This window comes from Electrona antarctica (genome assembly GCF_951216825.1).
Source record: "Electrona antarctica genome assembly, chromosome: 3".
NCBI lineage: Eukaryota > Metazoa > Chordata > Actinopteri > Myctophiformes > Myctophidae > Electrona > Electrona antarctica.
In genome coordinates this window covers 56689469-56716769 of record NC_136808.1, presented here as the reverse complement: position 1 = coordinate 56716769, position 27301 = coordinate 56689469, and the positions used below count along the sequence as shown (strand labels likewise).

The 27301-nt window shown below is 50.4% G+C and overlaps 1 protein-coding gene across 1 annotated transcript in view; it reads left to right on the top strand.

Annotated features, from left to right (window-relative positions):
* Window positions 1–27301, top strand: part of myo5aa (myosin VAa) — a 183838-nt gene that overhangs the window by 146730 nt on the left and 9807 nt on the right. The window contains exons 29-36 of the mRNA XM_079497485.1: window positions 1128–1228; window positions 2277–2333; window positions 6882–6962; window positions 13833–13901; window positions 15383–15581; window positions 23931–24024; window positions 24289–24435; window positions 26530–26684. Coding sequence (XP_079353611.1) covers window positions 1128–1228; window positions 2277–2333; window positions 6882–6962; window positions 13833–13901; window positions 15383–15581; window positions 23931–24024; window positions 24289–24435; window positions 26530–26684 — 903 coding nt within the window. The remainder of the gene's footprint in view (window positions 1–1127; window positions 1229–2276; window positions 2334–6881; window positions 6963–13832; window positions 13902–15382; window positions 15582–23930; window positions 24025–24288; window positions 24436–26529; window positions 26685–27301) is intronic.

Sequence of the window (27301 nt, the reverse complement as noted above, 5' to 3'; positions counted from 1 at the left end):
AAATGACTCACAGGCAGATATGAACACATTGCACAAAGAGTTCCTGTGCAGTGTCCTGTAGATTTTGAACTGGCCGGCCCGTAAGTGCTACTGGCCTACAGTTTCCCACAGTTAATACAGTATTACTATGGGGTACTTTTGGGCAATTAGTATGACCCTATGCCACCATTGGACCTTCTGTATGTGGAGCATTTGAGCTAGTAAGCTTTCAGTGGTGTCAAGAACATGATGTAACCTATGTTACACTGTACATTTGACAAATCATTTCTTTTGCAAACGTATACCTTCTCAAATGTACTGTGACACAGCAGCATGTATATATTTATACACATGATTATTAGGCATTAGAATGCATGTTTTCATTTTATGGACATTTAGCGGCATGAAATTCCACATGGTTAAGATAATGGTACTGTTCATGGTGCAGCATCACGACACGTTACGGATGAGCCAGGACCTTTTAGTCTTGCTCAGTCAGAAGATTGGAGATCTTCACCTACCGATCATCAGAGGAAATCTAAATTTGAATGTACAGTAGAGGCTAGAAAAGCTGAGAAAACCTCCGCTAACCAACCTACGCCTTCTGCCCGGTAGTCGTCATGACAAAATGTGATGAGGTCAGCACATTTTGGGCACATTTGGCTATGGCTGCTTTTAGCCCAAGGAGTGTATTTTGTGCAAAACTAATGCTTGGAATGGATTCAGAATCATGAAAACCCCCTAGTTTGACATGTCACATGCTACTTAAAGCATAAGGAAAGTTTGACATGTTTGCCTACCATAGGATGCCATAGAATGTTAATGGTAGGGCCAAAAGGTTGCCACGTAAAGTAAAGATATTTCTGGTAGCAGAAAATGGTGTGCGGACTCTTTTCATTCTTGATGGCATCTAACTGATGACACGTGTTATTCTATTATAGCTAACTAAAAAAAACACTGTAATAATAACATTCAACAACAACTCTATTCTAACTTGCCCATCAGCCAAGTTTTCAACAGTGTTTTTTTTAAAGCGGTTCAAAGACTGGGTAAATTGAATTTGCTTGGAGATTTTGTTCCACTCCTCCAGCCCTGTTTATTGGAATGAGCTGGAATGAGTTCCTCTCTCTCTCTCTGTCTCTCCATAGGAGACCATGACGGAGCCTTCTCACTACGTGGTGGATGTGTCCAAGTTGAAGGGCTCTGATGAACTCAAGCAAGCCTACGTAGGTCTCAAGGACTCTAACAGGTACTGTGTTACCACCGGCACCTCCCAGCTGCTGCTTCCCTACATGTTGACTCTATTCTCTCAGCCCTACCTTCCAGCCCGGCCTGTGTATTTCATTCAGCTGCAAATGATTCATGTGAAAATACTAAAGTGTTGCAGTTTGTAGTCCTAAAGAGCTGGAAGTTATTTCACAATGGGTTCCAAAAGATTTCTGTGTTGTTCTTTGACAGAAATGCAATTCATATATATATATATATATATATATATATAGGGTTTATTTAAGTATCATAAGGCTTTATTTGCTACAACAGAGTTTATTTTCATATCCAAAATTCTCTGCGGTGCGAATCCGCGGTGGATGCAACTTCCGGGTTGGCCTACAAATGGAAGTCATCATCCCCCGCACTCTATTGCTTGTGTCTGTTACTGGGAGGCATACTATGGTCCGACGGAGCATTGGTTCGACATGCGTCCGCACCTCGGACTAGCGCCTGCTCCCGTGCTTGCGGTTATGGTTAGGTTAGGGGTTAGGGGTATCGGATCAATGAATCGTCGGACCAAACACATGTAACCTCTGTTACTTACTGCACAAGCACCAGCGTGTCCGTGCGTGTTCGCACAATCATGTGCGCATGAGGTGTGTTTCTGCACAGTGTGTGTGTGTGTTTGTCTGTGTGTGAACCCTTCTCTCTGGCGGGGTGGGGGTCTCGGGACCCCCACCCCGCCCCCTCCCGACCCCCAATATAAATTGACTGCTACAATAACCTTAAATCATTTTGGGCGGGAACCCCTTTTGGTGTTTTAAGCATTGTTATAATTTAGCTATTGAAAAATAGCAGATCTACAAGCTCATAGCGCGCCACCGAGTGGCGCGCTACGAGCTTGTAGGTCTGCTATTTTTGAAAAATCGTGAAAATATTTTTTTTTTTTTTTTTTTTTTTTTTTTTTTTTTGAAAATAATTTGGGGACCCCCTAAAATAATTTGGCGACCCCCCGAGGGGTCGCGACCCACGGGTTGAGAACCCCTGCCCTAGGTGTCTGTGTGTGAACCCTTCTCTGTCCTACGCAGATCCCCTAGGTTCTCACGTAAACCCCTGGAAGGCAATGAGCTCCTGAGTAGGCTGAGGTAACCAATGAGCTCCTGAGTAGGCTGAGGTAACCAATGAGCTCCTGAGTAGGCTGAGGTAACCAATGAGCTCCTGAGTAGGCTGAGGTAACCAATGAGCTCCTGAGTAGGCTGAGGTAACCAATGAGCTCCTGAGTAGGCTGAGGTAACCAATGAGCTCCTGAGTAGGCTGAGGTAACCAATGAGCTCCTGAGTAGGCTGAGGTAACCAATGAGCTCCTGAGTAGGCTGAGGTAACCAATGAGCTCCTGAGTAGGCTGAGGTAACCAGTCAGACGTGGCTTGTGCATCATGGAAGCCGCCACACATGGCCACACACATTAGCTAGAGCGCTAAAAAAACCAACACAGAAAGGAATGCAAGTGTGGCTTGTTTGTTTTGTTTGTTCCTGATTCAGCAAAGCTTGGTCAGCTGTGCATAGCAGGGATGAACCCTAAACGGCATGATGAGAGATGCCGAAATAGGAGACGGAGCTTTTGTAGCGGTTCTGCCCTAATAACAGCATGTAACATAATGCAGTACCTCTAGGTAACAGATGGTGGCAGTGTTGTCCACTGGACAGTGTTAACAGCATGTCAAAATGATGAGCATCTCTAGCTAGTGGTTACTGGCTAACAACCGATGGTGGCAGTGTTCACTATGGCCAGTGTTAAAGGAATACTTCACCCACAACATAACCTTTTCTATCAATTACTCATTGCTCACCCTGTGCTGTGATGCCTTCAACTGATGGAGATTATTATTTTATTTCTTGCATGCCTCCACGGTGAATGGAGAATATTCATAGCTGAGTGGTCAGTTAGCCCTGGTTGTCGCAGGTTAGATTCCAGGCCAGTCCAGCAATGTGATCGATGTGTGTCCCTGAGGAGCAAGACTCTTAACCCTCCCTGAGCATCGCAGAATGGCTGCTCACCCATCCTAGTAGTTATAGGATGGGTAAATGCAGATGATGAACTGCATCCGGGTAGCTTAGTCGGTAGAGCTCTCGCCTTTGGACCACAAGTTCATGGGTTCGATCCCAGGCACCGCCAACTCCGCACGGCTTGGTTGTGGCAAGTCGTGCGGGAAGTACTGGGAGCTGATGGTAGGTGTAGCGCTCCACCTCAGCAATCCATCTCCCAGCCAGGTGACTAGCACATTGTAACAGGGACAAACTCCTGCGTGTTACCGGATGATACGGACAATAAGTCACTCCCGACCTACTATGTTCATACTGGTCGGTATACACATACATACAGTGGGGACTAAATTATTTATTATTATTACGTTTAAAAACAGCTGTTTGTATATATACATCAATGATGCGATTATAATCCATTTCTAATGGATAAAGCTTTGGCCTGGCTGTAAGAGAGGTCATCAGGTGGTCCCCAACCTTCTTTAGAGTAATATGAAAACCCAAGAGTGTGCCTGGGCTTGTGTTGAAACCCACATGTTCTCATTTGTTTAAATGATAGAATGAAAGTTTCAAAGATAATGCACGTGTTTTGGAAGATGGAAGTACCGAACATACAACAGGATACATGACATGTGGGGGAGTTTATGCAAATACTTTACACAGTTTTTCTCTTGGTCCACTATTAATCTCCGTTTTTGGATTCTTCATTCACTGTGTGGAAAGAAATGCGAGAAAAACAAATTGTCCATCAACTCAAGGTATCACATGATAGTAAGTAATTGATAGAAAATAAATATCAATTTGGGTGTGAATTATTTTAATGGTGTGTGTATTTAATTTCACAACCGAAGTTTCAAGTTTCTTTCCCTCAACTATTATTCCTCTTTGGGGGGGGGGGGGGGACTATACTGTAGCATGGCTGTCTTCACTTTTAGCCAAACTGACATGGCACGGTTGGCTTTGGCATGGATTACAGAGCTGTCAATCAAACCCAAAATGGATTCCAGTGAAAGGAAAGCATTTTAAAGGGGAAAACCACCCATTTTCAACATTTTACTATGTCATTAATATACCTTAGAGCTGTTGTGTGGAAATAATAAAAAAATGTTTCCTAGAACTGTAATTATGAAAAGAATCATTAACATGGTGAAACACATCTTGATGATGTCATCAAGATGTGTTTCACCATGTTAATGATTTTTTTCAGACCTCTAGTTCTAGGAAACACAGAATGGAGGAACTTTTTTATTATTTTCACACAACAGCTCTAAGGTACATTAATGATGTAAAATGTTGAAAATGAGTGGAATGCCCCTTTAATAAGGACAGCTGGATCCCAGGGAGACATTTCCCACAGTATTCTGTCCCATTTCATTCCAGGGCCCAGGCCAGGTTGACCTTTCCACCTGCATGGCAGCTTGGAATGGCTGTATCATAGGCAAGGTGGTGGTGGTGGTGGTGGTGGTTTAATCTGGGCTTTATTTACCCATTAAAACCAGGAAATAGTGTCATTGTAGATGTTAGCATTGGCTATTAAAATATATTGATATATACAAGCTCACAGCGCCCCACTTGGTGCCGTGCTGCGAGCTTCTGTACATCTGCTACATTTGTGTTATTTAATCTACAAAATGCCTTCTAAATAAGTAGTTCAAACATTTTCAAGATTTTTCGAAAATGTTTAAAAATACATAAAGATTCTATAAAATGCCTTATTTGCAGAGTTTCTCAAACCTTTTCATGCATCTCGAGATGAGGGGTTTGCTTTAAATATATACAGTATATTCAAAGATTTTAACAAAGTGACACGATATGAGCTCATACAGTCTGCTGTTTTGAATAGCTTAAAGGCCACAGCTGGTTTCATGGTTTTAATGGGTTCATCTGGGCTTTATTTAAAAAGAAAGTTCAAAGAAAGGCACACTGTGGTAGGGTTGGCACTGTTGTAACTAATATCAGGGTTTGTTATGCTAGTTGAATTGCCTAATCCCTGCATGCTACTTTTTACATGTTTATTTTATGTATTATAACAATGTTACATAGCAACATTCTGAGGTGTCTTGGACAAAATGGACAATTTGAGGAAGTTTCAGATATTTGATATTTGTATTTACTATTATTATGTACACGGTAGATGTTCTTTTTCCTTAAAGGTATATTCAGTGATTTCACTTAATTCAAATATCACTTATTTCTTCTTATTTTTTGGATAATCCTCCCTACTATAAAGTGTGCTGACCATATAAGGAGTTCCTCCCTGTCCCCAGTGAGCCCATGGGGTCAAAAAACCCTAGTTTCGGTTTGGGCTTTGGGTGGCAAAGCCTCCATCCAATCAGGATGAGAGGGGCCTTCCTCCAATCATGATCGAGTGGGGCGGGCCTTGGTGCACGTGCTGTTGGTCTGTTGTACCTCCCCCACCATAGAGCGTGTGCATGTGCATTGTGCACATCTTGTTACCGGGGTGGACCGGGGTTTTTTCCAAATCACTGAATGCTCCTTTAATGGGTTGTTTTCCATTGATCGACCTCCCTGCATTGTTTAAGCAGTGTTGCCTGTCTCAGTTGCCATGTTGTATCACACGCCTTTTAGAAAGATACGCTAAGTTATCTTGGATAATGCAGCAACATTAACAGTCAGCAGTGGCGTGCACAGACATTTAGAGGGGCAGGTGCTCAAGTGAAAAAAGGGCGTGGAACCGGCCGGTTGCCTTAATAGTGTGAGATTTATAGATTTTGAGGCATAAATAATATATTAGAAGCTTTTTTTTTAATCAAGAATTGATAAATGTTGCCATGGTCCACAACTCCACATAGTGTACACTGTACATTATTTATTTTTTTTTCCAAAAGGGCACATTGCTGTCCAGAGAGCAAGGGCAGGTGGTGCTCTAGCACCCCCTAGTGTCTATCTGTGCACGCCACTGACAGTCAGTGAGGTGGAACACATCATGATGCTCATACATGTGACAAAGATCTGAGCTACTCAGAAGTTACGTTGCACTACAGCATATATCACCGATCATATAGAATGTTAATTTTTTATTTCTGTCAACAAAAAAACAACAACATTTTGTTAAATGGCATTCCTCCTCCCTGCATATTCCTCCTCCAAATGCCACATGTGTACCAGTGTACTGGCCTCTTAAAATGGGGTCCAGGCAGGGACCCTCAGGGTTCCTTGAGAGAGGTTCCAAATGGACCCTTACAGGTCTCTAACTCTGAGAGGGTTAGAACATTTGTACACCCTCAGAGTGTATGCGGGTCCTTTGAATGAAAAGGTTTGAGAACCACTGGACTAGCCCATTTTGGGCGGGAACCCCTTTTGGTGTAAGCATTACGTTATGCTTTAGCTATTGAAAAATAGCAGACCTACTGTACAAGCTTTTGTAGGTCTGCTATTTTTGAAAAATCGAAGAACGACTGACATAGAAACATAGCTTTTTCAGAAAACTGTCAGGATGTAGAAGACATTTTTAGAATCTGATCTCAGGTCACAATGGGTTAAAATGTAATCGGACCATTTCCACTCACGCAGTGTCCACTCTCACCATGCCTAACAGTTAACCCCTCCCTCCCCTCCCCAATGTGTGTGTGTGTGTGTGTGTGTGTGTGTGTTTTGCTTTCCATGTCCCTGTGGGTCGCGTGTGGTTCAGATCCTCCACTCCAGACCTCCATAAGCTGAATGAGGACGGAGAACTGTACCTGGTTTATGAAGGGTTGAAGGGAACCAACAGGTGGAACAGTGTTCTCCAGCACATGTCTGCTCTCTTATTAGATTTGGTGTGCATGAGTCATGACATTTGTCGCCTTCTTCTCACAAATGGGATGAATGTATTTTTTTTCAATACTCAATGCTTTCCTTTTGAATTTCATTTCGGACTTCCTCACTCTCTTTTTCAGTCTCTCTCTTGCAGTCTAAAGTACAACTCATAATAATAATTAAAAAAAAATAGGCCTAACTCTCTTATAGCACTTTTCTGGCTTGAAGGGCTTTTCAGATGGGGCGCGACACCGCGACTGTGGTCTCGCTTGGCTCAGTGAAACGGGCAAAAACGCGACAGTTTCACAGGAGTGTGCCCGCGTGCCGCTCCGCCTTGTCAGATTGCACGCGCGCCTCTCTACCTGCCCACTGGCCTCTACCTGCCCACTGGCCTCTACCTGCCCACTGGCCTCTCTACCTGCCCACTGGCCTCTACCTGCCCACTGGCCTCTACCTGCCCACTGGCCTCTACCTGCCCGCTGGCCTCTACCTGCCCACTGGCCTCTCTACCTGCCCACTGGCCTCTCTACCTGCCCGCTGGCCTCTACCTGCCCACTGGCCTCTACCTGCCCGCTGGCCTCTACCTGCCCACTGGCCTCTACCTGCCCGCTGGCCTCTACCTGCCCACTGGCCTCTCTACCTGCCCACTGGCCTCTACCTGCCCACTGGCCTCTCTACCTGCCCACTGGCCTCTCTACCTGCCCTCTGGCCTCTCTACCTGCCCGCTGGCCTCTACCTGCCCACTGGCCTCTCTACCTGCCCACTGGCCTCTACCTGCCCACTGGCCTCTCTACCTGCCCACTGGCCTCTCTACCTGCCCACTGGCCTCTCTACCTGCCCACTGGCCTCTACCTGCCCACTGGCCTCTACCTGCCCGCTGGCCTCTACCTGCCCGCTGGCCTCTCTACCTGCCCACTGGCCTCTACCTGCCCCCTGGCCTCTACCTGCCCGCTGGCCTCTACCTGCCCCCTGGCCTCTACCTGCCCGCTGGCCTCTACCTGCCCACTGGCCTCTACCTGCCCACTGGCCTCTCTACCTGCCCGCTGGCCTCTACCTGCCCACTGGCCTCTCTACCTGCCCACTGGCCTCTACCTGCCCACTGGCCTCTACCTGCCCACTGGCCTCTCTACCTGCCCACTGGCCTCTCTACCTGCCCACTGGCCTCTACCTGCCCACTGGCCTCTCTACCTGCCCACTGGCCTCTACCTGCCCACTGGCCTCTACCTGCCCACTGGCCTCTACCTGCCCACTGGCCTCTACCTGCCCACTGGCCTCTACCTGCCCACTGGCCTCTACCTGCCCACTGGCCTCTACCTGCCCACTGGCCTCTACCTGCCCACTGGCCTCTCTACCTGCCCACTGGCCTCTCTACCTGCCCTCTGGCCTCTCTACCTGCCCTCTGGCCTCTCTACCTGCCCGCTGGCCTCTACCTGCCCACTGGCCTCTCTACCTACCCACTGGCCTCTACCTGCCCACTGGCCTCTCTACCTGCCCACTGGCCTCTCTACCTGCCCACTGGCCTCTCTACCTGCCCACTGGCCTCTACCTGCCCACTGGCCTCTCTACCTGCCCACTGGCCTCTCTACCTGCCCACTGGCCTCTACCTGCCCACTGGCCTCTACCTGCCCACTGGCCTCTACCTGCCCGCTGGCCTCTACCTGCCCGCTGGCCTCTCTACCTGCCCACTGGCCTCTACCTGCCCCCTGGCCTCTACCTGCCCGCTGGCCTCTACCTGCCCCCTGGCCTCTACCTGCCCGCTGGCCTCTACCTGCCCACTGGCCTCTACCTGCCCACTGGCCTCTCTACCTGCCCGCTGGCCTCTACCTGCCCACTGGCCTCTCTACCTGCCCACTGGCCTCTACCTGCCCACTGGCCTCTACCTGCCCACTGGCCTCTACCTGCCCACTGGCCTCTACCTGCCCGCTGGCCTCTACCTGCCCACTGGCCTCTACCTGCCCACTGGCCTCTACCTGCCCACTGGCCTCTACCTGCCCACTGGCCTCTACCTGCCCACTGGCCTCTACCTGCCCACTGGCCTCTACCTGCCCACTGGCCTCTACCTGCCCACTGGCCTCTCTACCTGCCCACTGGCCTCTACCTGCCCACTGGCCTCTACCTGCCCACTGGCCTCTCTACCTGCCCGCTGGCCTCTCTACCTGCCCACTGGCCTCTCTACCTGCCCACTGGCCTCTACCTGCCCACTGGCCTCTACCTGCCCACTGGCCTCTCTACCTGCCCACTGGCCTCTACCTGCCCACTGGCCTCTACCTGCCCACTGGCCTCTCTACCTGCCCACTGGCCTCTACCTGCCCACTGGCCTCTACCTGCCCACTGGCCTCTACCTGCCCACTGGCCTCTCTACCTGCCCACTGGCCTCTACCTGCCCACTGGCCTCTACCTGCCCACTGGCCTCTACCTGCCCACTGGCCTCTACCTGCCCACTGGCCTCTCTACCTGCCCACTGGCCTCTACCTGCCCACTGGCCTCTACCTGCCCACTGGCCTCTACCTGCCCGCTGGCCTCTCTACCTGCCCACTGGCCTCTACCTGCCCACTGGCCTCTACCTGCCCACTGGCCTCTACCTGCCCACTGGCCTCTACCTGCCCACTGGCCTCTACCTGCCCGCTGGCCTCTACCTGCCCACTGGCCTCTACCTGCCCACTGGCCTCTACCTGCCCACTGGCCTCTCTACCTGCCCACTGGCCTCTACCTGCCCACTGGCCTCTACCTGCCCACTGGCCTCTCTACCTGCCCGCTGGCCTCTACCTGCCCACTGGCCTCTACCTGCCCGCTGGCCTCTCTACCTGCCCACTGGCCTCTCTACCTGCCCACTGGCCTCTCTACCTGCCCACTGGCCTCTACCTGCCCACTGGCCTCTACCTGCCCACTGGCCTCTACCTGCCCACTGGCCTCTACCTGCCCACTGGCCTCTACCTGCCCACTGGCCTCTACCTGCCCACTGGCCTCTCTACCTGCCCGCTGGCCTCTACCTGCCCACTGGCCTCTCTACCTGCCCGCTGGCCTCTACCTGCCCACTGGCCTCTACCTGCCCACTGGCCTCTACCTGCCCGCTGGCCTCTCTACCTGCCCACTGGCCTCTACCTGCCCACTGGCCTCTACCTGCCCACTGGCCTCTCTACCTGCCCACTGGCCTCTACCTGCCCACTGGCCTCTCTACCTGCCCGCTGGCCTCTCTACCTGCCCACTGGCCTCTACCTGCCCACTGGCCTCTCTACCTGCCCACTGGCCTCTACCTGCCCACTGGCCTCTACCTGCCCACTGGCCTCTCTACCTGCCCGCTGGCCTCTACCTGCCCACTGGCCTCTCTACCTGCCCACTGGCCTCTACCTGCCCACTGGCCTCTCTACCTGCCCACTGGCCTCTACCTGCCCACTGGCCTCTACCTGCCCACTGGCCTCTCTACCTGCCCACTGGCCTCTACCTGCCCACTGGCCTCTACCTGCCCACTGGCCTCTCTACCTGCCCACTGGCCTCTACCTGCCCACTGGCCTCTACCTGCCCACTGGCCTCTACCTGCCCACTGGCCTCTACCTGCCCGCTGGCCTCTACCTGCCCACTGGCCTCTACCTGCCCCCTGGCCTCTACCTGCCCACTGGCCTCTCTACCTGCCCACTGGCCTCTACCTGCCCACTGGCCTCTCTACCTGCCCGCTGGCCTCTACCTGCCCACTGGCCTCTACCTGCCCACTGGCCTCTACCTGCCCACTGGCCTCTACCTGCCCACTGGCCTCTACCTGCCCACTGGCCTCTCTACCTGCCCACTGGCCTCTCTACCTGCCCACTGGCCTCTCTACCTGCCCACTGGCCTCTCTACCTGCCCACTGGCCTCTCTACCTGCCCGCTGGCCTCTCTACCTGCCCACTGGCCTCTACCTGCCCACTGGCCTCTCTACCTGCCCACTGGCCTCTACCTGCCCACTGGCCTCTACCTGCCCACTGGCCTCTCTACCTGCCCACTGGCCTCTACCTGCCCGCTGGCCTCTACCTGCCCACTGGCCTCTCTACCTGCCCACTGGCCTCTACCTGCCCACTGGCCTCTCTACCTGCCCACTGGCCTCTACCTGCCCACTGGCCTCTACCTGCCCACTGGCCTCTACCTGCCCACTGGCCTCTCTACCTGCCCACTGGCCTCTACCTGCCCGCTGGCCTCTACCTGCCCACTGGCCTCTCTACCTGCCCACTGGCCTCTCTACCTGCCCACTGGCCTCTCTACCTGCCCACTGGCCTCTACCTGCCCACTGGCCTCTCTACCTGCCCACTGGCCTCTCTACCTGCCCACTGGCCTCTACCTGCCCACTGGCCTCTACCTGCCCACTGGCCTCTACCTGCCCACTGGCCTCTCTACCTGCCCACTGGCCTCTACCTGCCCACTGGCCTCTCTACCTGCCAACTGGCCTCTACCTGCCCACTGGCCTCTACCTGCCCACTGGCCTCTACCTGCCCACTGGCCTCTCTACCTGCCCGCTGGCCTCTCTACCTGCCCACTGGCCTCTACCTGCCCGCTGGCCTCTCTACCTGCCCACTGGCCTCTACCTGCCCGCTGGCCTCTACCTGCCCACTGGCCTCTACCTGCCCGCTGGCCTCTCTACCTGCCCACTGGCCTCTACCTGCCCGCTGGCCTCTACCTGCCCACTGGCCTCTACCTGCCCACTGGCCTCTACCTGCCCACTGGCCTCTCTACCTGCCCACTGGCCTCTACCTGCCCGCTGGCCTCTACCTGCCCACTGGCCTCTACCTGCCCACTGGCCTCTCTACCTGCCCACTGGCCTCTACCTGCCCACTGGCCTCTCTACCTGCCCACTGGCCTCTACCTGCCCACTGGCCTCTACCTGCCCACTGGCCTCTACCTGCCCACTGGCCTCTCTACCTGCCCACTGGCCTCTACCTGCCCGCTGGCCTCTCTACCTGCCCACTGGCCTCTCTACCTGCCCACTGGCCTCTCTACCTGCCCACTGGCCTCTACCTGCCCACTGGCCTCTACCTGCCCGCTGGCCTCTACCTGCCCACTGGCCTCTCTACCTGCCCACTGGCCTCTACCTGCCCACTGGCCTCTACCTGCCCGCTGGCCTCTACCTGCCCACTGGCCTCTCTACCTGCCCACTGGCCTCTACCTGCCCACTGGCCTCTACCTGCCCACTGGCCTCTCTACCTGCCCACTGGCCTCTACCTGCCCACTGGCCTCTCTACCTGCCCACTGGCCTCTCTACCTGCCCACTGGCCTCTACCTGCCCACTGGCCTCTACCTGCCCATTGGCCTCTCTACCTGCCCGCTGGCCTCTACCTGCCCGCTGGCCTCTACCTGCCCGCTGGCCTCTACCTGCCCGCTGGCCTCTACCTGCCCACTGGCCTCTCTACCTGCCCACTGGCCTCTACCTGCCCACTGGCCTCTACCTGCCCACTGGCCTCTCTACCTGCCCACTGGCCTCTCTACCTGCCCACTGGCCTCTACCTGCCCGCTGGCCTCTCTACCTGCCCACTGGCCTCTCTACCTGCCCACTGGCCTCTACCTGCCCGCTGGCCTCTCTACCTGCCCACTGGCCTCTACCTGCCCACTGGCCTCTCTACCTGCCCACTGGCCTCTACCTGCCCACTGGCCTCTCTACCTGCCCACTGGCCTCTACCTGCCCGCTGGCCTCTCTACCTGCCCACTGGCCTCTCATTGAAAATTAATTACGTCAGTCAGTTGCTTCCCATGTGAAAAGCCCTTGCTTGACTCTGCTCTGCTCTCACTTTTGGTACCATGGCATTTAGTTTTCCACTGCACCCCTTCAAAGTATCTGTCCAACAAAACCAGTTTCTAATAACATTTCCGGATATAAATGAGGCCTTGGAGTTGCTCAATATTTATTCATTTCACATTGTAGATCAGCAGTGTTTCATGTCAGCTTTAGGTATTGCCTCGGCTCACTTGGAAATCTTGACGGATGTTCTCTGTCACTCTCCTGCAGTGTAGTCTCACGAGCCAGACTGTTGCATTACGCACGGAAGCTCTGAAAAGGATCAGAGGATAATGTAGTTGTGACGCCTCCGTTTCTACTTTACAGTCGTGAGAATTTGTCCTAATAGAAATCAAAATAATCAAAGCATATTTAGCTTGCTGCTGCAGTACCGGTGTATATATATCGTGAACGGAAATGACGAACTGATGACAGCTTCCTTTCTTGGCTTTCGGGATGTGTATGTGTAGTTCAAGACTTACAATTTAGGCATTTAGCAGACGCTCTTAATCCAGACCGACTTTCAGTAAGCAAGAACAACAGATGGTAATACATCAAATACATAGATATATAGTCATCATCATATAGTCATCTATAGCAGGGGTCCTCAATAGGCGGACCGCGGTCCACGACCGGACCGCGGACCACCTCTCTGTGGACCCTGGGGAAAAAAAACAAACAAACATATATATATATTTATTTTTTTTAAACTTGAAAAAATAAAAGTGTTCTTTGTGCCTCAACACAATACCTCTCATTTGCTGTGCATTTTTGGAGGGGAATATTTGTGAAACATTCTATTTCCATACTCTGCACCCCAGTATTGGTTGGTTGGGAGGGGAACCGATTTGTATAAGCTTGCCTTGGTGTGACTGTACTAAACAGGCATAGAGCCCCGCTCTCCGCTGCGTGGCCCGCGTCGCGCTCATGGGACCGGACCTTAGTCTTTTTCAAAAATGATTAGTGGACCTTCAGCATTTCTAGTTGAGGACCCCTGATCTATAGCATTCAAAGATTGTAGAATAGTTGTCTGGCTACTTACAGTGTGACTCTCTTACTGTCCCACTCTCATGGCAGTGTGACTCTCTTACTGTCCCTCTCATGGCAGTCAAACTCTCTTCTTAACCTGGTTGGAGATCATCATGGACATGTGCAGCGTTTTAGAGCTACAAATACAGTATGTTTTTATCCTGAACTGTAACCGCTATCAACTCTCCTCTGTGTCAAAGATCAGACATTGTGAGCATGGCTTCAAAGCTGACAAAATATCAAAAACACAACAACGGTCACTTTCCAAATCACAAGTCTGATAACACAATATCCTACTCAGATGTGTATCAGATATCTCCCTAAAGTTAAAACCACATATTGTACTCTGAAGGTGCGCAGAATTCCTTCGCGATTATGTGTTCACTTTGAAAGGAAAATAACCTTCACTATCCAAGTTGAGTAATTGTTGTTGCTATTTGAGGCATCTGTGCCAATACAATCTGTCCCACAATGTCAGGTATTCAGTCACAAAATGTCTGAAAACATTGGACTGGAACTAGCCAAAACAAACCACAAACAGAGCTGATGTGGTACAGAGGAGAGTGGAGCGTATTCTGATCTTAACCACCTAAACCCCATACTGGCCTATTTATTGGCCGAGGTCACCCAGGGGTCTGCACTTTGCTCTTTTCTTCCCCCCCCCCCCCCCCCCCCCCCTCTACACCGAATCCCTTTGCTGAAAATAGCAGATGTCGTGTTGCGACCACGTCTGTGATCTGTTATTTTTGCAAAATGTTCACCATTAATTAAGAGCCAGAACAGGGACACTGGGGTTAATGTGGTTTAATAATGCTTAAAGGACAACTTTAGTTTTTTTCAACCAATGTTCATGTTTTAGGTTGTTATTAGAGAAAGTATAAGATGAGTGTTAATTTTCTTTCATTTGCTGCTTTCTTTTGTTTTAGGTATTTTAGCAGTTTTTGACAGGGGGGCGGGGGCATTCGAGCATGGGGCTAAATATGTATTTTTTTACAAAATGTTATGGCGATTTATTTTTTTATTATTTACTATAGTCCTACTAGACCCCAAGAAATTACATCTGGCCACAAAAGATCACAGGATCTACTGAATGTGTCAAACTGACATATTGAGCCTATACACACAGTATAAGCCTTCCCCCAGTAGGCTACCTTCACATTCAGTAGATCCTGTGATCTTCCGTGGCCAGATTTAATTTCCAGGGGTTTATTAGGACTATAGTAAATAATAAAAAAATAAATCACCATATCATTTTGTAAAAAAAATACATATTTAGCCCCATGCTCAAATGCCCCCGCCCCCTTGTCAAAAACTGCTAAAATCCCTAAAACGAAAGAAAGCAGCAAATGGAAAAAAAATGAACACTCACCTTTTAGTTTCTCTAATAACAACCTAAACATGAACCTTGGTTGAAAAAAAACTAAAGTTGTCCTTTAATGTCTTACCAGCATGTATACAGCAAGCATGTTGTTGCTGTTTGACACCCTGTTGGGTGAAAACTAACGCTCTCTCCTCTGACCTGGGAAGACTTCTTACACTCAACTCTCACTTTACGATGCAGATTTAATGTTCTCTCTCTCTCTCTCTCTCTCTCCCCCCCCCCCCCCCCCCACCCCCCCCCTCATGCAGGCTGCTGGAGACGCAGCTGCAGGCGCAGCGGCGCAGCTACGACGGAGAGGTGGAGGCGCTGCGCGGCGAGCTGCAGAACGTTAAAGAGGAGAACAACCGGCAGCAGCAGCTGTTGGCGCAGAACCTGCAGCTGCCACCGGAGGCGCGCATCGAGGCCAGCCTGCAGCATGAGATCACACGCCTCACCAACGAGAACCTGGTACGTCACCGTACGTCACCGCCAGTGTGTTCACTTAGACCACTGGTAGCTCTGGTCCAGTGTGTTCACTTAGACCACTGGTAGCTCTGGTCCAGTGTGTTCACTTAGACCACTGGTAGCTCTGGTCCAGTGTGTTCACTTAGACCACTGGTAGCTCTGGTCCAGTGTGTTCACTTAGACCACTGGTAGCTCTGGTCCAGTGTGTTCACTTAGACCACTGGTAGCTCTGGTCCACTTAGACCACTGGTAGCTCTGGCCCAGTGTGTTCACTTAGACCACTGGTAGCTCTGGTCCAGTGTGTTCACTTAGACCACTGGTAGCTCTGGTCCACTTAGACCACTGGTAGCTCTGGTCCACTTAGACCACTGGTAGCTCTGGTCCACTTAGACCACTGGTAGCTCTGGTCCACTTAGACCACTGGTAGCTCTGGTCCACTTAGACCACTGGTAGCTCTGGTCCAGTGTGTTCACTTAGACCACTGGTAGCTCTGGTCCACTTAGACCACTGGTAGCTCTGGTCCACTTAGACCACTGGTAGCTCTGGTCCACTTAGACCACTGGTAGCTCTGGTCCACTTAGACCACTGGTAGCTCTGGTCCACTTAGACCACTGGTAGCTCTGGCCCAGTGTGTTCACTTAGACCACTGGTAGCTCTGGTCCAGTGTGTTCACTTAGACCACTGGTAGCTCTGGTCCACTTAGACCACTGGTAGCTCTGGTCCACTTAGACCACTGGTAGCTCTGGTCCACTTAGACCACTGGTAGCTCTGGCCCAGTGTGTTCACTTAGACCACTGGTAGCTCTGGTCCAGTGTGTTCACTTAGACCACTGGTAGCTCTGGTCCACTTAGACCACTGGTAGCTCTGGCCCAGTGTGTTCACTTAGACCACTGGTAGCTCTGGTCCAGTGTGTTCACTTAGACCACTGGTAGCTCTGGTCCAGTGTGTTCACTTAGACCACTGGTAGCTCTGGTCCACTTAGACCACTGGTAGCTCTGGTCCACTTAGACCGCTGGTACCTCTGGTCCACTTAGACCACTGGTAGCTCTGGTCCACTTAGACCACTGGTAGCTCTGGTCCACTTAGACCACTGGTAGCTCTGGTCCACTTAGACCACTGGTAGCTCTGGTCCACTTAGACCACTGGTAGCTCTGGTCCATTTAGACCACTGGTAGCTCTGGTCCACTTAGACCACTGGTAGCTCTGGTCCACTTAGACCACTGGTAGCTCTGGTCCATTTAGACCACTGGTAGCTCTGGTCCACTTAGACCACTGGTAGCTCTGGTTCACTTAGACCACTGGTAGCTCTGGTCCACTTAGACCACTGGTAGCTCTGGCCCAGTGTGTTCACTTAGACCACTGGTAGCTCTGGTCCAGTGTGTTCACTTAGACCACTGGTAGCTCTGGTCCAGTGTGTTCACTTAGACCACTGGTAGCTCTGGTCCACTTAGACCACTGGTAGCTCTGGTCCACTTAGACCGCTGGTACCTCTGGTCCACTTAGACCACTGGTAGCTCTGGTCCACTTAGACCACTGGTAGCTCTGGTCCACTTAGACCACTGGTAGCTCTGGTCCACTTAGACCACTGGTAGCTCTGGTCCACTTAGACCACTGGTAGCTCTGGTCCATTTAGACCACTGGTAGCTCTGGTCCACTTAGACCACTGGTAGCTCTGGTCCACTTAGACCACTGGTAGCTCTGGTCCACTTAGACCACTGGTAGCTCTGGTCCACTTAGACCACTGGTAGCTCTGGTCCACTTAGACCACTGGTAGCTCTGGTCCATTTAGACCACTGGTAGCTCTGGTCCACTTAGACCACTGGTAGCTCTGGTCCACTTAGACCACTGGTAGCTCTGGTCCACTTAGACCACTGGTAGCTCTGGTCCAGTGTGTTCACTTAGACCACTGGTAGCTCTGGTCCACTTGGACCACTGGTAGCTCTGGTCCACTTAGACCACTGGTAGCTCTGGTCCACTTAGACCACTGGTAGCTCTGGTCCATTTAGACCACTGGTAGCTCTGGTCCACTTAGACCACTGGTAGCTCTGGTCCACTTGGACCACTGGTAGCTCTGGTCCACTTAGACCACTGGTAGCTCTGGTCCACTTAGACCACTGGTAGCTCTGGTTCACTTAGACCACTGGTAGCTCTGGTCCACTTAGACCACTGGTAGCTCTGGTCCACTTAGACCGCTGGTAGCTCTGGTCCACTTAGACCACTGGTAGCTCTGGTTCACTTAGACCACTGGTAGCTCTGGTCCACTTAGACCACTGGTAGCTCTGGTCCACTTAGACCACTGGTAGCTCTGGTCCACTTAGACCGCTGGTAGCTCTGGTCCAGTGTGTTCACTTAGACCACTGGTAGCTCTGGTCCACTTAGACCACTGGTAGCTCTGGTCCATAGCCTTCTACTGCTTCTACCATTCTGCCCTGCAGTATAAGGCTATGGGACTTTCGGTTTTAAATCTCAAATCGAAATCAGACCAGCCTCTCCTCTTTAGTGGAAATCTCACAAAACGTTTGACCTACTCACCAATACAAAGACGGGTTGTGTCAATAGAAAGCCTACTTTCCTTAGTGGACGCACTCTCAGCCCCCCACCACACGTATAAACGGTACTTTTTGGCCAAAAAGGGATTTTGTTTCCACTGGAAAACAAATATTTTTGGTTACTCCAATGCGCCCTCTACCGATATTGCCCAGAGAACTGCCTCATAGAAAATATTTTTCCTCCGGTAAACAAAAATCCCTTTCTGGCCAAAAAGTACCGTTTATACGTGTGGTGGGGGGCTCAGAGTGCATCCACTAAGGAAAGTAGGCTTTCTAATGACACAACCCGACTTTGTTTTGGTGAGTAGCAAAAACGTTCTTTTAAAATACGCTAAAGAGGAGAGGCTGGTCTGATTTCGATTTGAGATTTAAAACCGAAAGTCCCATAGCCTTATACTGCAGGGCAGAATCATAGAAGCAGTAGAAGGCTATGGACCAGAGCTAGACCACTGGTTACCCAAACAGTGGGTTGATCGGGACCCATTTTTATAATGATAATCGTTATTGTCCCGAAGATTATTCATCTTCACAGCTCTGTTCAACTAACCTGACTCCGCCAGATGGGGCAGCAGAGAGTACATAGGCATACACAGTGGCATACACAGTGCTGCCTTGATCCCGCCTCTAGCTGCCGCTGATTGGCCAGGCCGTTTTGTGGCCGGGCATCAAGTCTGCCTGAGAGTTCCCAGATGGGAGCAGGAGGGGGGAACCCAGTGTACTCTCTGCTGCCCCATCTGGCGGAGTCAGGTTACTGTTCAACACCCACAACAAAACAACACATACAGAAAACATTACACCAAGATGATACAAAAACATGAGGTCCTCCACTGACTGTATACAGAACCATCCTATCGGCGGAGCAGTTTGGTTAATGCCGCGATGGCCGAGGGGACAAAACTCCTACTAAAACGGACCTTTTTCCCTGGCAACGGGTCACGACTCAAGTATTTTATTTTACCTGAAAAGAAGATAGCCTATTTATTATTTCATTTTGTAGGTGTATTGTTTGTGTATTATAAGTAATTTACCACGGGAATCAGTCTACATCCATTCACCATCAAGGACCACACCACCCTAACGGATTTTATTAACGTAAAGAAACGAAAGATTAATCAAAATCATGAACGTAAACTTCGATGAAGATGGCCCACGACGGGCCTTCGACGACGAAGGAACTTTAAGCCGAGTTGGGGAGGCTTCGGGGATCCGACATGCTCGACAAACCCCCGCCAGGAACCTGTAAAGGCAGGGGTTGGAGAGGGAGTAGAATGAGAAATAGGGTGGGGGGGGCTGACGAGAAATGAGAACAGAGGGAGAACCTTGGTTAGATGGGCTTTTATATATGGGTGGAGGTGACCTGATTGGAGGTGGCTCGATAGGAGGTGGAGGTAGCTGGATTGGAGGTGGCTTGATAGGAGGTGGAGGTAGCTGGATTGGAGGTGGCTCGATAGGAGGTGGAGGTAGCTGGATTGGAGGTGGCTTGATAGGAGGTGGAGGTAGCTGGATTGGAGGTGGCTCGATAGGAGGTGGAGGTAGCTGGATTGGAGGTGGCTTGATAGGAGGTGGAGGTAGCTGGATTGGAGGTGGCTTGATAGGAGGTGGAGGTAGCTGGATTGGAGGTGGCTCGATAGGAGGTGGAGGTAGCTGGATTGGAGGTGGCTTGATAGGAGGTGGAGGTAGCTGGATTGGAGGTGGCTTGATAGGAGGTGGAGGTAGCTGGATTGGAGGTGGCTTGATAGGAGGTGGAGGTAGCTGGATTGGAGGTGGCTCGATAGGAGGTGGAGGTAGCTGGATTGGAGGTGGCTTGATAGGAGGTGGAGGTAGCTGGATTGGAGGTGGCTCGATAGGAGGTGGAGGTAGCTGGATTGGAGGTGGCTCGATAGGAGGTGACCTGATTGGAGGTGACCTGATTGGAGGTGACCTGATTGGAGGTGACCTGATTGGAGGTGACTTGATAGGAGGTGGAGGTAGCTGGATTGGAGGTGGCTCGATAGGAGGTGGAGGTAGCTGGATTGGAGGTGTGGTCCTGCTCCTGAACTTCAGCTATGAGCTCCATTTATGGGTTGGACGCAGGGACGGATTAACCCCCACCAGGGCCCCTGGGCCGGTATATTTTGCAGGGCCCCCATAGCGCCCATGTGCGCGACATTTTCGTGTTTTTCCGTGTTTTTATCATCTTTTTTTACCTAAATTTAACAAAATCAATGGCCAATGAAGCGCCCCAGGAGCCCTTTTCAGGGCGTCAAATCTAGTACCGCACGGTCCAATTTCCCCGAAGGGCCCCGGGGGCCAAGGGCCCCTGGGCCACGGCCCCACTGGCCCAATGGCTAATTTGTCCCTGGTTGGACGGACACACACACACACACACACACACACACACACACACACACACACACACACACACACACACGTGCACTCAACTGTGTGGATGGTGTCACCTGACAGGAAATACTGGCAGAAGACCCCACAGCGTCCCGGGAAGCTCGAGTCGTCATTTTACGACGGATGGTTGTATGTAGAGACCGTGTGCATTTATGTGGGCCTGTTTTTTTTCTGCATGTGTAACTAACTGAGGTGTGTGCGTGGCGTGTGTGCGTGTGTGTTAACTCTTTATGCAGAGTGTTCTAACCCAGGGGTTCTCAACCCGTGGGTCGCGACCCCTCAGGGGGTCGCCAAATTATTTTAGGGGGTCCCCAAATTATTAAAAAAAATATATATATATATATGTTTTTTTTTTTCACGATTTTTCAAAAATAGCAGACCTACAAGCTCGTAGCGCGCCACTCGGTGGCGCGCTACGAGCTTGTAGATCTGCTATTTTTCAATAGCTAAATTATAACAATGCTTAAAACACCAAAGGGGTTCCCGCCCAAAATGGTTTAAGGTTATTGTAGCAGTCAATTTATATTGGGGGTCGGGAGGGGGCGGGGCAGGGGTCCCGAGACATTGCCAAAGCATTTCCGGGGGTCCCCGGCCAAAAACCTTGAGAACCCCTGTTCTAACCCACAGGCTGAAGCAGCAGCTCTCGCCTCCTAACACACACACCTGTTCCTCCTAACACACACACACACCTGTTCCTCCTAACACACACACACACCTGTTCCTCCTAACACACACACACACCTGTTCCTCACTACAGCAATAATGCCTCTTTTGATTATATAACACTTTCCTTGAATTATTCTGCCAAATGACACACCAAAGTGGAATGCTCAACATTTCTGAAGGCGTTTTAATGCAAAGATCCCAACCAACGTTGGTCCAACGGCAAATATAATAATATAATAACATTATTTGATCAATTAGATCAATTTCAGTCGCAAGTGTGAAGGTCGCCAAAATACCATCAAACATGTAGACTTGAGCCAAAATACCATCAAACATGTAGACTTGAGCCAAAATACCATCAAACATGTAGACTTGAGCCAAAATACCATCAAACATGTAGACTTGAGCCAAAATACCATCAAACATGTAGACTTGAGCCAAAATACCATCAAACATGTAGACTTGAGCCAAAATACCATCAAACATGTAGACTTGAGCCAAAATACCATCAAACATGTAGACTTGGGCCAAAATACCATCAAACATGTAGACTTGGGCCAAAATACCATCAAACATGTAGACTTGAGCCAAAATACCATCAAACATGTAGACTTGAGCCAAAATAGCATCAAACATGTAGACTTGAGCCAAAATACCATCAAACATGTAGACTTGAGCCAAAATACCATCAAACATGTAGACTTGAGCCAAAATACCATCAAACATGTAGACTTGAGCCAAAATACCATCAAACATGTAGACTTGAGCCAAAATACCATCAAACATGTAGACTTGAGCCAGTTGCCATTCTGGTCCAATACAGTATTCCACCTTTCAGTGTTTATGGGTATTAAGTACCACCTGAACCCTGGCTGGCAGTCCCTGTTCTGGGAGGGACGTTTCAGTGTTTATGGGTATTAAGTACCACCTGAACCCTGGCTGGCAGTCCCTATTCTGGGAGGGACGTTCGCCAGAAAAAGCAGATCTACAAGCTCACATTATGAGCTTCTATAGATCTGCTATTACCAGTAAAGATAATTGGTGTAGAAGCTGACCAACAACAGAGCCAACTCAGGTCTTGTTCTAGTTTAACAGACAGGAACAGAGAGGAACCTTTCTGATAGCTGTTCCAATGAACCACTCTATAGGGGCTCCCAAACTGTGGTGCGTGCGCCCCCTGTGGGGGGTGTGTGCGCCCCCTGTGGGGAGTGCGTGCGCCCCCTGTGGGGGGTGCGTGACATGAAAAGGCAAATGGTGGTGCTGTGGTGTTATTTTAAATATATGAACATAATTACTGTATGCCAATATATGGCAAGTATATGCAGAATATCCCCAGCCGGGTCATACCAAAGACTCTAAAATGGGACCCAGTGCCTCCCTGCTTGACACTCGGCATCAAGGGTTGGATTGGGGGTAAGTCCCTGCGACATACTAGCGTCATGTCCAGGGGGTGTACTTGTACATCAAGCTGCCTCACGCTACAGAAACTGGAGATAGGCTCCTGCCCTATGGGCCTCGTGGCCCGGCAAGGCTACTTACTTATTATGCAGAATATAATGTGGATATGAAATATTATATGTCTCGTATACAACTGTAGCTTAGCCTATATATGTCCACATATATGTAGAGACACATATTCATGCGGACAATTTCGAATAATATGTCACATATGATTATTTCCTTTCTGTCTAAAGGGGTGCGTTAACTACTGTAGGTCGGGAGGTAACGAGGTGTGTTAACTACTGTAGGTCGGGAGGTAACGAGGTGTGTTAACTACTGTAGGTCGGGAGGTAACGAGGTGTGTTAACTACTGTAGGTCGGGAGGTAACGAGGTGTGTTAACTACTGTAGGTCGGGAGGTAACGAGGTGTGTTAACTACTGTAGGTCGGGAGGTAACGAGGTGTGTTAACTACTGTAGGTCGGGAGGTAACGAGGTGTGTTAACTACTGTAGGTCGGGAGGTAACGAGGTGTGTTAACTACTGTAGGTCGGGAGGTAACGAGGTGTGTTAACTACTGTAGGTCGGGAGGTAACGAGGTGTGTTAACTACTGTAGGTCGGGAGGTAACGAGGTGTGTTAACTACTGTAGGTCGGGAGGTAACGAGGTGTGTTAACTACTGTAGGTCGGGAGGTAACGAGGTGTGTTAACTACTGTAGGTCGGGAGGTAACGAGGTGTGTTAACTACTGTAGGTCGGGAGGTAACGAGGTGTGTTAACTACTGTAGGTCGGGAGGTAACGAGGTGTGCGGCCCAAAACGTTTGGGAACCGCTACCCTATACATACAGTTACTATAGAGGGTTTACAGTAAGTGGTTAATTGGAACAGCTATGGGAAAGATCGTTGTAGTGTTCCTCTCTGCAGCTGGGGGGCGACATCCCCCGTGTTTCCATTCTCTACCGCTGTTCTTATTAAACAAGCTTAACTGTGGCCTTCACACTTTGTTTCCATCTCCCTCTGCTTCTCTGTCTGTTTCTCCCTCTTTCTTTCATCCGTCTCTCTCTCTCTCTTCACATCTATCTCCCCTCTTTCATCTGTCTTTCTGTTTGTCCCTCCAACTCACTTTTCTATATCGCTCTCACACACACACACACACACACACACACACACACACACACACACACACACACACACACACACACACACACTTTCTCCCGCCCTCTCGCTTGTGCCGTTGTTCCATCTCTCAATGCTTTGTTCATTTTCACTCTCTTCTCCTCCATCACTCCATCTCTCTCTCTCCCTCCGTGTGTCTCAGGATCTGATGGAACAGCTGGAGAAGCAGGACCGAACTATTCGGAAGCTGAAGAAGCAGCTGAAGGTTTACTCCAAGAAGATCGGAGAGATGGGAGGTGAGGAGGTCATTCATCACTGTGTGTAACAGCACTGTCCCCCGGGTCCCCATCAGCACTGTGCTCCCTTGGAGCCTTAGCAATCAGAGGCCATACTTCAGACTACTAAAAATATAATCTCATGGGGCCCTTCTGAACAAGTTCGATCTGCCTTAGGTGACCCTTATTGCATGGGAACCCTGGTACTTGCATCCTTTGCCTGTTCATAAAATAATTTTCGATTTCGATAATTTTCTTTAACATGTGCTGTGTGCGTCCCAGCAGGTCAGGGGGAGGGTCAGACCTCACCGGGTCAGATGGTGGATGAACCGGTCCGAGCGGTCAACATCCCCCGCAGGGAGAAGGACTTCCAGGGCATGCTTGAGTACAAGAAGGAGGATGAACTCCGGCTGGTCAAGAACCTCATTCTAGGTAATCTCTCAACAGTGCCGGCCCTGAGCAATTTGATTCCCTAGGCAGGATTTTGTCTAATGTTCCCGTGTCCCTCCTGTGTGTGGCCACATGTCTAATGTCCCTGTGTCCCTCCTGTGTGTGTCCACATGTCTAATGTCCCTGTGTCCCTCCTGTGTCTGTGGCCACATGTCTAATGTCCCTGTGTCCCTCCTGTGTGTGGCCACATGTCTAATGTCCCTGTGTCCCTCCTGTGTGTGGCCACATGTCTAATGTCCCTGTGTCCCTCCTGTGTGTGGCCACATGTCTAATGTTCCTGTGTCCTTCCTGTGTGTGGCCACATGTCTAATGTCCCTGTGTCCCTCCTGTGTGTGGCCACATGTCTAATGTCCCTGTGTCCCTCCTGTGTGTGGCCACATGTCTAATGTCCCTGTGTCCCTCCTGTGTCTGTGGCCACATGTCTAATGTTCCTGTGTCCTTCCTGTGTGTGGCCACATGTCTAATGTCCCTGTGTCCCTCCTGTGTCTGTGGCCACATGTCTAATGTCCCTGTGTCCCTCCTGTGTGTGGCCACATGTCTAATGTCCCTGTGTCCCTCCTGTGTGTGGCCACATGTCTAATGTCCCTGTGTCCCTCCTGTGTGTGTGGCCACATGTCTAATGTCCCTGTGTCCCTCCTGTCTGTGGCCACATGTCTAATGTCCCTGTGTCCCTCCTGTGTGTGGCCACATGTCTAATTTCCCTGTGTCCCTCCTGTGTGTGGCCACATGTCTAATGTCCCTGTGTCCCTCCTGTGTCTGTGGCCACATGTCTAATGTCCCTGTGTCCCTCCTGTGTGTGGCCACATGTCTAATTTCCCTGTGTCCCTCCTGTGTGTGGCCACATGTCTAATGTCCCTGTGTCCCTCCTGTGTCTGTGGCCACATGTCTAATGTCCCTGTGTCCCTCCTGTGTGTGGCCACATGTCTAATGTCCCTGTGTCCCTCCTGTGTGTGGCCACATGTCTAATTTCCCTGTGTCCCTCCTGTGTGTGGCCACATGTCTAATGTCCCTGTGTCCCTCCTGTGTCTGTGGCCACATGTCTAATGTCCCTGTGTCCCTCCTGTGTCTGTGGCCACATGTCTAATGTTCCTGTCCCATGTAGTCAGACAACTATTCCACAATCTCCGAATGCTATATAGAGTCTGGGACTATAGCCCCCATGAGCTGAGTAACAGAATGCTGTATAGAGTCTGGAACTATAGCCCCCATGAGCTGAGTAACAGAATGCTATATAGAGTCTGGGACTATAGCCCCCATGAGCTGAGTAACAGAATGCTATATAGAGTCTGGACCTACAGCCCCATGAGCTGAGTAACAGAATGCTATATAGAGTCTGGGACTACAGCCCCCATGAGCTGAGTAACAGAATGCTATATAGAGTCTGGGACTACAGCCCCATGAGCTGAGTAACAGAATGCTATATAGAGTCTGGGACTACAGCCCCATGAGCTGAGTAACAGAATGCTATATAGAGTCTGGGACTACAGCCCCATGAGCTGAGTAACAGAATGCTATATAGAGTCTGGGACTACAGCCCCATGAGCTGAGTAACAGAATGCTATATAGAGTCTGGGACTACAGCCCCCATGAGCTGAGTAAGGAATGCTATATAGAGTCTGGGACTACAGCCCCATGAGCTGAGTAACAGAATGCTATATAGAGTCTGGGACTACAGCCCCATGAGCTGAGTAACAGAATGCTATATAGAGTCTGGACCTATAGCCCCCATGAGCTGAGTAACGGAAGCTGCCATTTCCGTTCACGAAAATATATATTTTGATTTCCTTTTCTGCTAAGCAACAAGCTATAGCCTTAGATGTTTTCTATTTATATTAGGATAAATATGCGCGACTGTAAAGACGAAACGGAAGTGGCGAGGAGGCTCCACTTCCGCTGTGTCCGGATACTCATGAGACCTCTTCCGTTGGCTCAGACTGTATGATGAAGCGTTTGGAAATCGCGGAGGCAACAGTCTGGTAACGCGAGACTACCACATGTCTAATGTTCCTGTGTCCTTCCTGTGTGTGTGGCCACATGTCTAATGTTCCTGTGTTCCTCCTGTGTGTGTGTGGCCAGAGCTGAAGCCCCGTGGCGTAGCGGTGAATCTGATCCCAGGTCTGCCAGCCTACATCCTCTTCATGTGCCTCAGACACGCAGACTACGTCAATGATGACCAGAAGGTCCGCACTCTGCTCACCTCCACCATCAACAGCATAAAGAAGATCCTCAAGGTGAGTGAGTGTGTGTGTGTGTGTGTGTGTGTGTGTGTGTGTGTGTGTGTGTGTGTGTGTGTGTGTGTGTGTGTGTGTGTGTGTGTGTGTGTGTGTGTGTGTGTGTGTGTGTGTGTGTGTGTGTGTGTGTGTGTGTGTGTGTGTGTGTGTGTGTGTGTGTGTGTGTGTGTGTGTGTGTGTGACATGTACTGTATATTTATTTATTTTGAGAATGTACGTTTGTTTTTCCGTGTGTACTGTAGATTAGTAGTTCTCAGAGCTGGTGCCGGAGACCCCCAGGAGATCCTTTGAAGAGGTTCCAGGGGGTCCCCACAGTAACATTTTTAATATAACATTAGAATCAGTTTAACCACTTTAACTGTTTTTTAGGCTATTAAAAAATAGGAGATCAGTTTTAAGATGGGGGTCAATACAATGTTTAAGAACCGATGCTGTAAAAACAATGCACTTTGTTGATTTGGGGGTATGATTTGGGGGTATGATTTGGGGGTATGATTTGGCGGTATGATTTGGGGGTATGATTTGGGGGTATGATTTGGGGGTATGATTTGGCGGTATGATTTGGGGGTATGATTTGGCGGTATGATTTGGGGGTATGATTTGGCGGTATGATTTGG